Source organism: Gordionus sp. m RMFG-2023, chromosome 3, assembly GCF_954871325.1.
Source record: "Gordionus sp. m RMFG-2023 chromosome 3, tfGorSpeb1-WG-v2, whole genome shotgun sequence".
Lineage (NCBI taxonomy): Eukaryota > Metazoa > Nematomorpha > Gordioida > Chordodea > Parachordodidae > Gordionus > Gordionus sp. m RMFG-2023.
Window position 1 is genome coordinate 24978927 of NC_088777.1, and position 13747 is coordinate 24992673.

Genomic DNA, 13747 nt, shown 5'->3' on the forward strand with positions numbered 1-13747 from the left:
TTTATTTTTTACATAATATAATTCCTTCCATATAGACTTAATATTATTTACTTTTTTTTATAATGAATATTTTTAAAGTGTATATACTTAAAATGATCAAGCAGCTTATGAGTTTTGTCTAAATAACCAATTAATATCGTCAGGAATAGAATATACTTGTTGGATTTCATAATGTGCGGGTAGAAAAAAAAACAAGAAGAGTTTGGGATACCGGTGCAATAGGTGTCGTATATTATATTCCTAAAGTTGCTAAAAAAAATTTATTAATACGATCTTCCTTCTAGCTTGAGCCTGAGTCAATTTTCGACTCATAAACTAGCTGAGTTTTAGCCGTTTAACAACACTAATCATAAATAAATAAATAAATTTCGGCTCAAAATCGGCTTGAGCCAACTTTTTATCCGGCTTGAGCCGACTCATATGGCTCAATGAGCCGGCTTTAGCCTGAGTTAAATTTTCGACTCAAAACTGGCTGTGTTTAAGGCTAAGCCGGCTTGACTCAGCCATTAAAAACACTATTAACAATACTAATCTCAAATAAACAAATTTCGGCTCAAAAGTCGGCTTGAGCCAACTCCGTAGCTTGAGTCTACTCATATGGCTCAATGAGCCCTTAAGCCTGAGTCGAATTTTTGACTCAAAACTGGCTGAGTTTAGGGCTACCGGCTTGGATCAATCATTTAACAACACTATTAACAATACTAATCTCAAATAAATAAATTTCGGCTCAAAAGTCGGCTTGAACCAACGGCTTGAGCTGACTCGAGCCAACCTACTAATATGGCTCAATGAGCCGGCTTGAACCTGATTCAATTTTAACTCAAAAACTAGATGAGTTTAGCGCTAAGCCGGCTTGACTCAGCCGTTTAACAACACTAATCTCAAATAAATAAATTTCGACTCAAAAATCGGCTTGAGCCAACTCCTTGGCCGACTTGAGCCTGAGCCGAATTTTCAGCTCAAAAACTGTCTGAGTTTAGGGCTAAGCTGGCTTGGCTCAGCCGTTTAACAACACTAGTTAGGGAAGCCGGCTATTATTCCATCATCAATATACCAAGAGTGTAAATTATGCTTGCATCGGTTATCGATGTCCTATCATTTTATTCCAAGACAAAAATAATTGGCCTAAGTGGGTCACTCTATTTGGTACCTTCTAATGATGGAATTAGTTTATCTCCAAATACCAAATATGTTGTCTGGAGTAGCAGTCCGGAAGGAGCTGGAAAAATTCAGGATAATAAGAGTGACCCGACATGAGAAATTCACTGCGTCTTAGGGAAATTTTGACAAGAATGTCATCAGAGAGATTGGTATTTAGATGCACTCGAGTCATGTAAAGGGCTGCTTTGCATCTGCCTTTAACGTTAATTCCCAATCTGGAGATTATATAGCGTGATATTGAAAATTGCACCAGACTCATTACTAATTAGGAGAGTAATCTACGCCATGTGATGAATGACTATAGGTCTAAGGTCTTTCTTAGGTTTGTGAAGAATTGTAAGCTTGACCCAAATATAATATTCGGAATAACTGAGGGAAAGCATACGGTTGATGAGCTGGGTTAAGGATAGCAGTATAGTCAGGTCCTGAAGGAATATAGGATGGATTCCGTCAATTCGAGGGGAAGAATCGCCTCTTAAAGATAGTTTTTATTGGGTTATGGAATTCATTGGGATTCGGAATCTCTTAATATTAAATCATTTATTGTGAGAAGTTTTTGAATCCATGAAATCTTATTTGACCGGAAATGTATTCCATCATACACAGGGTAACCACACTCTGAATTTCAAACAATTTTTCACAAAAATATTGATATACATTTAATTTATATCCGTTTATATATAGATTTTTCTTATAAATTGAAAAATACACAAAAGTTTATTGCGAAAATTGTCTGAGTTTTATAGAGTAGGTAGTTTAGACATGCTGGAATACATTTCTAGTGAAATCAGATTTTTCAATTTAAAAATCGCCCTCAATAAATGTTATGTATTTTAGGGATTTCGAATTACCATGGATTCCATATCTCAATTCGTCCTTTTTATCTAATTACATGATTTTTAGTATGAAAATTTATGGACGATATCATGTAAAATTAAGGAATATTTATATACGTGCCCAACAAAAATATTGAAAAATAAAACTTTTTGCTTCTCTATCTTCAATGTAGCTATATAAAATAATATTAAAAAAAATAAAGAAACTTTTTTTGACTATATAAAAATTTAAATTATAATAAAGATAAAAGAGATTCAATTTATCACTTTTGAAATACAAAAATTTTTGGCGAGGAAGCTCGGTCCCTCCTTTAGAAAAGGTTACTAAAAATTAAAAAAATAGCGGTGGCTTAGCCCTCCGTGATACTCCTGGGTCACACCCAAATTTTATTGCAATTAGGTGGAAAAACAAGATATAATTTCTTTGTAAACCATGAGTTGCAGAGTTTATTTCGATCTCAACTTTATAGCCTATTTTATTAAAGTAATTTACAAATATATACAATAAAATTATTCGATTTTATATCCATCTTTTTGATTATATTTTAATTCAATCTTATGGTATTGGTATATTTATCACACTAATCATGAATGGAATGAATTAATAATAATTGTATAGACCCTTTTTCCAATTATATATTTATGCTCGGTGGAAATATATGAAATTTAATTTCATCTTATTCTAATTTAAAAAATAATGATAAGATATATTTTTTCATATAAAGTGTTTTCTATCTAAAGATACTCGTATTTAGCTAGTTAAAGTTACAAGTATCTTATCTTTTTAATATTTTAGTATCTAAAAGATATTTTTTATAATATCATTTAGTTCCTTTTTGTAAGGACCTGCTCATCTCTGATATTGGATATAATTGTTTAAATTTCTTTTTCAAGACTCCTAATCGATGGGTTCGTTGATAAAGCAAAATTATATGATTTTGATGAACTTACAAATGGTTTAAAATTTCCAATCAAATCACATGCTGCAACTTTGATGTGTGCTGGGAACAGAAGGAATGAAATGTCCAAGCTAAAAAAAGTTAAGGTAAAAACTGATAGATTTATTTAAATTTATTTTTCTTATACCTTTTTTAATTACAAGAGTCAGAATTAAAATAACAAAAAATTAAATCGAACTAAATAATTACGAAAAGCAGTTAAACCTGTCTAATTAGAGCTCTTGAAAATTCGGACAACTTCATAATTTGAACAAAATGATGAGTCTCAATCAATTTTTTATTAACTATGAGTAGAAAATGCTTTAATAAATTCGCCACTACCTACTTTGGAAAGTGGGCAGATTTTAATTATTTTTCCATAGCGTAAAACCTCTATAAAGTGGGTATTTATTATTTTTTGTTGCATTCATTCATTTATATTATAAATTTTTAATCTTTATAAAACTATTCCTGATAATGACAAAATTAATAGAAAAGAAATATTACGAGTTATCATTAATTTAAAAAAAATAGGTTATTAAATTTCTAAATCATCATATTCAAAGATAATTGCTAAAAGATTTAATATTTCTAGTAACTGTTCACAATATTCATAAATCCATATATATAATGTGTGTTAGGATTAGTGTTGTTAAAGGCTCGATTTGAGTCGATTTTTGAAAACGGCTAGCTCAATATATTGTCCAAAAAAATATTAGGCTAACCTAAAGATTGGTCACATTTGACAATATATTTCTGGCGAAATGAGTTAGCCGTTTTTAAAAATCGGCTCAAATCTAGCCATTTAACAACACCAAATAAGGATGTTAAATACAGCCAAGTCAACACCTTTTTTATACCACACTGTAATTTTCTAAACAATAATCACTGATGTTTTTAAGTGTAATAAATTTTTTTTTAAGTTGAATTACGCTGTCGCCTCCGATTTACTATATATTATCCCCCTAGGACGGAACCACCAAGTAATTTCAGGGAAAAATATGACCCTTGCTGGATTACTCAGAACTGTCGATTTGGCAAGCCACGCTCTTATCGATTAGGCCACAGACACTTTCAAAAATTACGTTTTAAAAAAAATATTATAACCAAATGTGGCAGTTTCGATCTAAATGAAATAAATAAAATGCCAATTCGTTGTACTTGGTTTTAACTAACATTAACCTATTATATTAACATAGATGTTATTTTTTTAAACCTTTAAATCATATTTTGAGGGCGTTTTTTAAATATTAAAATGGGTAAATCCATACCAAATCGATAACTTTTCGACCCGACTATTTTAATTTTGATAAAATTTACATACTAGAGAACATTATTAGAGAGCGTCGAATCCAAAATTTTAGCCTTCTAGTACTAATAGTTCCATAAGTGCCAGAAATTACCTTTTTTGAAAAATAAGATTTCTTAAAATTGAAATAAGTTTAAAAATAATGGTGCTAAAAATAAAAAATGTGTCATTTTCTAACTCTATTAAATAATTTTTAGTAAATATTGATTTTATGTTTATAAACTTAAAACTTTTAAGCTCCAAGTGCTACGCTTTATTCTTCTAATTCAATATTTTATTATTAATTTACATTACAGTGAAATGAGTATCATTATCAGTGGCGTAGCCATGATTTTTTCATAGGGGGGGGGGAGGTTAAAAAAAATTTCTAGTGGTAAGATACTAATAAGCTCTCTCATAGAATCACGCCCATTATAAGCTCCTTTGACTATTTTATAATGTATTACACCTCCAATTCCAATTGTACAAAGTATGCTTACATTTTTACCCTTAGAGGATGGGATTTTATTATTGGTTGGACATTGTATGGCGCCCAGGCGTAGATTGGTACAACATGCAAGTTTATTCCGATTCCATCTAGGAAATATAATTTTTCTCTTGAGATATAGATTTGACGAATATTAAATGCACTAGGAGTATTTCTTCTATCAGGCTCCTTGCCAGCTCTTTTTTTAGATCAACCTATGATATATTTACTAATGGTTGTTTTCGTTGTTGGACTACCACAGTGGCATATCTAGGATTTTCTTATAGAAGGGGGGGGGATTTTTTTGGGGGCTTCGCTTCCAAACCCCTTTTACCTGGCCTTTGGCCAGCTTTCCCACGGCCTTCGTCCGGGTGTTATGTTTTAGCTATTCTATTAAATTATTCATAATTTAATAATAATTATATTTCTATTTTTAACTATTATTTAATAATTCTTGCTTATGGATATTACAAGCCTATTTTTTATTATTTCAAGTTAGGTATATTATATTTATTAAAGTTTTTTTAAATGTAAAGTTGAAATAAAGTGTAATGTCATTTTTTTTTATAAAATTTGCTTTAAAAACTAGCCTCAGCTTAAATTCTCATACAATATAAGTAGAATATAATTTTTTTATTGAAAATACTAATAGTAGTGTGTATAAAATATTGACTAGAAAATAATTAAATTAACAAGTTTTTTTTAACTTCTTAACAAATACAATATTATACAAAATATTTTCTATAATTATAATGTGATTTTTAATTTTCGTGGGAATGTTGCCAATTCATCAAGAATTTCTTTTGTCGTTGGAACCAAATCTCTGTGGATATTTAACAAAGCTAACCCATTTAGCCGAGATTCAGTACTTCGTAAATATGTTTTCAACCTTCTCAAGTTGGAAAAATCCTTTCATTCGTAAATGTTGTAATAGGCAAACATGCAAGAATATAAAACAACTTCAAAATATTAGGAAATTGAGCCAAAGTTTCTTTACACCGATTGAGCGCATCAATAGCATGCTCAGGTAAAATAGCTAAACGTAGTAAATATTTATACCACAATTCGAATTCACTGATTAAATTTATTTCAGTATCAATCTCATAGGAATAAAATTTTGCTAAATATTTAATTTTATCAATAGTGGCATTAGAAAACGAAGAAGGATCTTTGGGTAATAAAACTTGAAGATTGCTAATGTACTTTTATTTGCGATAAAAAAGTATCTAAGAATGGGATGAAAATGGATATTTTATAATATTTTTCAGTTGAGCCAATATTTATTTTACATCTCAATAATGGCCTAGCTGCTAGAACGAGGTTTAATTAGTGTTATATCATAAAATTTAGCCTTCGATTCAACGTCTAGATAAATATTATGATTTATCTACATTCATTCTTATTGTATCTACCTGTTCATATATATTTTCCGTCAAATCAATAACCTGAACCAAATCTAAATTTGGTTTTTGTAAATTTCTACAAAGTAGTGAGCTAAAAATAATTTATTGATGCAACTAGCGCAAAACTCTAATTGATTAATTGAATTCAATAATGATATCGCTTCTGACGACACATTACTTTTTTTCATGCTCAGCCCTATTTAACTTTTGTATTTCTATTTCTTCTGTTCTACAAAATATAAGTAAAAATGAAAAATATTTAAAAAATTATAGATATTTATTAATAATTAAAATATTATTAAAAATACTTATTAATTCTAACTCACTAATAATTTTGCATTTATTAAAATAAATATATATAATAATAAAATAAATTATCGTTTGATTTCAATCTCTTTGACTAAATATTTTTCCATTTTATTAATATTTTTGATGTTGGAAAATTGATATTCAAATATTTGTAAAATTTTATTGGGGGGGGGGGGTTAGGGGGGGATGGGGGTAAAATTTTTATTAGCTTAAAATGATATTTATGAAAACAGTCAAATTTGCGATGAGGGGGGGGGGAATTTCCCCCTTTCCCCCCCATTGGTTACGCGCCTTGACTACCATGGGATTTTTTATTATCTCCTGGATAATAAGAGTGTTATTTTCCATTAATAAGCTTATGATGTATCTTTCAATTATGGAAGAATATTACTTCCTCTTTTATGAATATTATGTTCTTTTAGAGGATCTCCATTTATTTCTGGGAATGTGTGGCTCCTAAACTTTTATAATTTTACTCATATTTTTAACAGATGGTAAAATGCTTTTTTTTAAAGTAAAGAGTCTTGATAAATTGGTCAACTGACAAATTTTGGAAAAAATCTTGGTCCAAATGATGTCAAAATTAAGCCGGTTTGACTGTATTCATACTAGTGATCTGCATCGGGCCTAATTTTACAAGCCCGGCCCGGCCCGAAATTCTTTTCAAAAAAATTTTGCCGGCCCGGCCCGAATCCAAAATTTTTTTAAAATGTTTTGCCAGCCCGAACCCGAAATTTATTTTAAAAAAATTTACCGGCCCGGCCCGAATTTATTTAAATATAGAAATTAATTTTTATAATTACTAAAATTAATAGACATATGTTATATGGCGTTTAGTTTCAATAAATTAAATCAAAAATTTTTATTTTACATAAAAAAATCATTATAAAATTGATAAATTTAGATATATTTAAAAAAATTTCCAAGGTTCGACCCGACCCGGCCCGAATTTTTCTTAAAAATATTAGGCCCGGCCTGGCCCGAACCCGATTATTTTAAATAGAATTCTTTGCAGATCTCTAATTCATACCAAAATCCCCAGGAATTAATTAATTATAATACTTGTAACAAATGACTAAGATAAAAAAATGTTTATTTGAATAAGGATAAATCTATAAATAAAATATTAAATTTTTTAAAATTTTATCAGTAGGGAGGGATGTACCTAACCTATACCAATTGTTGTAGGTCGATTTTATCCGATTCGACATTAAATGGATATCGACCTATTTCCGATCCAATATCCCAGCTGTATTAATATTAAGTAGATTGGAAAACGTTCATTTATAGATTACGGTATTCGATTATATAAATAAATGATTTATTCTATCAATTTTCCTATCATCTTAATGTTATAAAAATTGAAGGAAATTATATAACATAATGTTAAAATGTCTTTTTATTCGCCCGGCCAATTTAAGCTAGGAATTGGTTTTAAATTTAGATTCATCTCGGAAAAGAAAAAATATTTTTTCTTCGCGAACGACCGGACTATCCAGTATCCTCCGCCCCGGAGGTAAATGCCTTCCCTATGTACTATTATACATATCTTAAAAAATCAACAAAATATTAATTACTAGTAGTTATAGGTCAAAAATGATAATTCCCTACGTTTTATGATGAATGAATCAGAAATTTCCATATATACATTCTCACATGCAGTTTTCAATTTTAAGCATCTCATTTCCTCTTCATCAAACAATGAAACTACAACAATCTGAATCGTACGCGATATGTCATACTTATTTATTTTATTTTCTATTTCATTTATTTTCCCCGTCATGGAATTTTCTTTTATTAGATTGTGGTCATTATGTACCAATTATTTGTTCATATTGCAAGACCTAATTATATGATTTGCTTAAATAAATTTCCTATACAAAGCTAAATTTTTTTCAAAAATAAGAGACAAATATTCCTTATAAATTGGAATATGTTATAAAAAATAATATAAAAATTTATGTTAATAAATAAATGAAATAATTGTCATACCTTCCAAATCTTTAAAATAATTAAAATTATGAACTCTCAGATAATATATTGTTGTGGTCTGGTCTGAGAATATAGGATTAAGATTCCAAAATTTCAAGGGCTGAATGCTAAAGTTGAAGGAATAATTATTTACCACTTGTGATAATTAAACTAATCCCATAAATAGGTCAAATAATTTAATCAAAATCAAATTAAACCCATGACTATTTCCAGTTTTATCTCCAGGTTGGCCAGTTTTTCCTTTGATTTTTCTTTTCTATTTTTACGGTTCTGAACATCAATATTTTTAATATATAATAATCTCATATCCTCCATATCACCTTCATACACGTCATCTTGTTTTCCTCTAGGTCTTGATCCTCCCACTTTCATCAATCTCTTTACCACGTCATTTACGTTTCACATGCCCAAATCATCTGTCTATTTCTTCACATTACCACTCCAATCATTTCCATACCCAATCTTGCTCGCAATTCCTTGTTAGTTTTTCTCTATCTCAGAGATACCCCACATATCCATCTAATCATCCTCATCTCTGTTCTTTCAATTTGGCATCGTCCCCTGCAACAACAACAGAAAATCTATACTACCAACTGCGTTTAGCATATCACTAAATAAAACTTTTTCATTTTTCCTAGGGTTAACCCATTAATATCCAAACCACCATTTTCTACGTTATCAGTATTATGTACACCTTTTATGCACATTCTAAAAATAAAGGTCATTCTTGCTAACATCAGACTTTCTTTTTTTCCCGCTACATCTTTTATGCACCCATTTCTGGCATCTGGTGCATTGGATTGAATTTTAGCAACACTTTTCCAACATCACAAGGCTCAGATTATCATCATCAATCATCACCTTTGTCTTTACTGAATTCATTTTCAGGCCCTTTGCTTCCATAGCCATTTTCCATTTACTAATTTTATCCCTCAATTCACCTCACTGTTGCCATCAATACAAGGTCACCTGCTTATATCCCAGAGAAGACCTTAACGTATCTCTCTAGCCACCACTACTCATATCAAAAAAATATCCCCCCCCCCCCCCATCCACCCTTTAGACCAAGTTATACCCATCAAGACTAAGAATGAATACTTTCAATCAAAAGATTTTTAAATTAGATTTTATTTGATATCCATATCGATATTTTGTGATGAGGAAAATATTCTTGACCCCTCAAGACCTAGACCTGCCCTCTAATGAATGATTATTATTACAATAAAAAAATATTTTAATTACCTTTTATTTGATACCCATATCAAAAAAATATAATTTTTACACTCCCCTTTCACCCCCCCCCCTCCCAGATCAAGTCATACCCATCAAGACCAAGATTGAAGACCGGGAAGTTTTTAAAATATCGGATCGTATCGGCAAGGCAACAATAATATCGGCCTATAACCGATATTTTTAAAAAAGATGAATAATCAGACTGATCCAATCTGATAATAAATATCGGTACATCCCTAGTTATCAGATTATTTTATTATAGAGAATTTTTGGACCATGTCGTTACTAAAAGTATTATTACCAAGCATTATCGCTAAAAGATATTTTCGCGAATGCATTTTCACCAATATAATACCGCAGAAGCTATCTCGCGAACGCATTGCATTCAATGTATTGCCGTGAATGCATGCTTTTGCGAATATTTAACGTTAATACATTACAAGATTATTTTATTACCGCGAAACAATTATAAATATATACCGCGAAAACAATCTCGCAAATGTATTATCACGAAAGCAATCACTTATGCATTACATTTATAACTATATATACTATCGCCAATAGAACAAGATTGGACTATTTTAATTATTCGTTTGTAATCATCTAGTATATATAATCGCCGTAATTAAGAAATGAACTTTGTATAATCTTAATGAATTTTTATTTTTGGTATCAACTTTCCTTTCCCATCATCCTAATTATTAATTTTTATTTTTGGTATCAACTTTCCTATCATCTTAATGTTAAATAAATCGAAGGAGACTATATACCTCTAATGTTAATTATTTTTTTTATAAAAACGAAAACTTAAAAAATTTTTTTTTTATACATCAACGAGATTCGAACCACTGACTTAACGTTCGTTAGACAAACCTTTCCAGTCAACCCCCTTCTATATTTAAATAAAATTTTTAATACAATTTCTCTTATATATGAAACTATATTATGCTAAAGTAATTTAAATATATCAATATTTATCTTTTTTATTGGAAGCTCCAGGCTTGGGAAAACAATTTCAAAATTAATCGGTTGGCCAGGTTTGAGAAAAAATTTTTTAAAATTATAATGTGTCGGGCTGGGCTTGGAAAATATTTTTATAATTTTTATTGGAAGCTAAAAAAAATTACAAAATTAGTGGCCAGTTTTAAGAAAAATTTTTTAAAATTATAATGGGTCGAGCTGGACTTGGAAATTATTTTTATAAATTATATTGGGATACGCTTGGGGAATATTTTTCAAATTATTATCAGCTTTGACGCTTGGGAATTTTTTTATTATTAACTTTGGATCAGACATTGACTAAAACAAATAAACCAAGGCCCATAAAATCTGATTTTGATTGTATTTTTAAATTCATTATGATTTTTTTAAATATTTTATTCCAGTTCTCAAATACCAAAATTATTGATCTTTGGTTGGGGTTGGGGAAATTTTTCCAAAATTATTATGGCCTTGGACCTTGCTTGGGAATTTTTTCAATATTAAATAATAGGTATAGATGATCAGTAATATTTTAACAAATAATATTGATATGGATATCAAGTAAAAGCTTTAAATATATTTTGTCAAAACATAGCATTTAAACTTAGTTTTAATGGATTGGACCTGACCTGAAGGTGGGAGGGGGTTATAAAGAATAAAAATTGGATATTATTTTCAAATAACAGGTAACAACTATCATAAGAGTAAGGAGAAAATTCTCATTCCCCGTTTTTGACAGACTCAGCAATGCTGACTAATGGGTCTGGTACTCGTAATTATATATTTTTTATTTTGACCTTCAAGAAAAACGGGTCATCATACTTTTCTCCCTTATTCGATGATAGATGAATCAGAAATTAAGAATATCTTATGAGGTGTTATTCACGAATTTACTCTTTTTCGCCTAAATTTTAATATTTTTATAAAATATATTAATTAAGTATATTTAATACCATATACACAAACTAATTACCCCTCAACCCCGTCATTCTTAACAGGTTATTAACTAGTAATTTTATATACAAATTAAAATTGATAAAAGAATTTTGGGTTAATTTTGTTTTTCTGTTCCCTTATATTTATCATAAATAAGATTAATGAAACGAACCTGCATCTTTGTAAATTTCAATTCCATAACCTCAACGGAACATCTAAACCTTTCTAATTTTTTCTTGCTGGAACTAGTGATGCAAAATCACTCCATTTGAGCCGATTTAAAAAATGGCTGACTCAATATTTTAGCCAGAAAAGTATTGCCTAAGCCTCGAGATTTCGCTAATAAATGTCCAAATTTTTGTGCCATCTATGAGCAGAATTTTCAGGGTTGCGTAATATTTTTCTGGCTAAAATACTGAGTTCGCTGTATTTAAAAATCGACTTTAATGGAGCGATTTTGCTAACTGGAGCCTTAGCCGAACTAATGTGTCAAAAGGGTTGACACTTTGGTGTCAGCACCTTTTTGAATCTGAACAATAAATGAAGGGAATCGTTATTTTATTGCTATTCTTTAAGCAAGTAATCCGATGAAAATTATTTTTTAATTTTTTTTTAAAATATAATAAAACGCATGCGTATAAAAAATATTTAAAGTGTGTTAATAAATTTTAAAACACGCAAAAATATTTATATGATTAAAGAATTAAAAAACGATTTCCAATATAAAAATAGCAATACTCTCTTAGGTTTCTTGGCATTGAAACCATGAATAGAGATTAAGTTAGATTTTATTGGGATCTCCAGTTTTTGATGAGATGGTATGTTCTAAAATTTTACAGCCTTAGGGCTAAAATTACCTAAAGTGGTCATGACAAAGGAATAAAATTGAAATTAGTTAAAAAAGAGTATTTTTTGAATTTTCATATTCCGTTTGGATAAAGGAGCCTTTCCGTGAGTGGAATAAGTGTTATGTTATTGGTCTTTTTTCGTCTGTCGAGTTGAGTCCTAGAGGTTCCACGTTGAGATCTGCTTTTGAGAATCTTACCTAATGCATGTCGAATACTCCAACTCTTTATGAATTTGACGCGGAGAGGATGGTAACCATTCAAATTATTGCTGCTTTACGCAAATTACAAATAAACGCAAAGGGGGATTTAAATGCATAATTATAACCATGTGAAGTTCCTCCACATTTAGATGAAGTCGCAAATTCATACTGGGGATGCTTCAAGTCACTCGTCATAACCATGATCCAAGCTGGTAAACTTTTAATAGGTTATCATTCTATCAAAATATAGCGTTGAACGTTATTTTGATTTTCTATATATTTTTATATATTAGATAAGGTCAAATATTATCCATGTATACAAAAAAATTGTTGTTTTCAAGTAACGTCTATAGCTCAGTCACTCGTTGATTGAGGAATCACTTTAACCTTCGACCTGGGAAAGGACCAGATTTCTGCAGCTAAGTTATTTCCTGTTAAGGGGTATAACAAATAGCATATTGAAAGCGAACGCATGAATTAGGGTAAGTAACATATGTTAAAAATGAGTTTTATTACATTTTATACATTTTAATAAAATGTAATCGCTGTTTAATTGCCATATGACCGACACCATATAGTAATTCCCCTGGTAAAAGGAAAAAGAAAATAATTGTTGTAAATTATTTATCATTCCACAAGGAAAAGAAAGCCAGTAAATGAATATATTAAAATTATCGCCATTAAAAAAATTTATCTAAGTAGAATAATGCATTTTTCTAAATAAGTGCTAATACATTTTTCAACAAAGGGGATGCTGTCTGAAAATAACGAATATATATTTTTTTTTAAATTTTACTTTACTATCATTTTTAATTTTTTAAAACTAATTTTAGTGGTAATGGTAACGAAATACTTTGTTATAGAGAGTATTTTGCCCAAATCCTGATCTTTTCATTTTAAAGCCACGGGGCTGGTTATATAGATTGCTTTATTAGCAAATATTTATTTTTTATAATATATTTAAAAAGGGAGTTGGGTGGGATCAAGGAGCATTAAGCACAGCATTATGGAGTGGAATTCTTTTAAAAGATGTATTAATTGACGTTGGAGTTAATATGGTAATTTTGCAATTTGATTTAAATATATATTTTAGATTTTTATCATTAGTAAAAATGAATTTTAAAATATATTGTTG

General features: G+C 29.7%; 1 protein-coding gene across 1 annotated transcript in view; it reads left to right on the plus strand.

Moving 5' to 3' along the window:
* Positions 1-13747, plus strand: part of LOC135927681 (uncharacterized) — a 62658-nt gene that overhangs the window by 19768 nt on the left and 29143 nt on the right. The window contains exons 4-5 of the mRNA XM_065463837.1: positions 2892-3042; positions 13581-13670. Of these exons, the coding sequence (XP_065319909.1) occupies positions 2892-3042; positions 13581-13670 (241 nt within the window). The remainder of the gene's footprint in view (positions 1-2891; positions 3043-13580; positions 13671-13747) is intronic.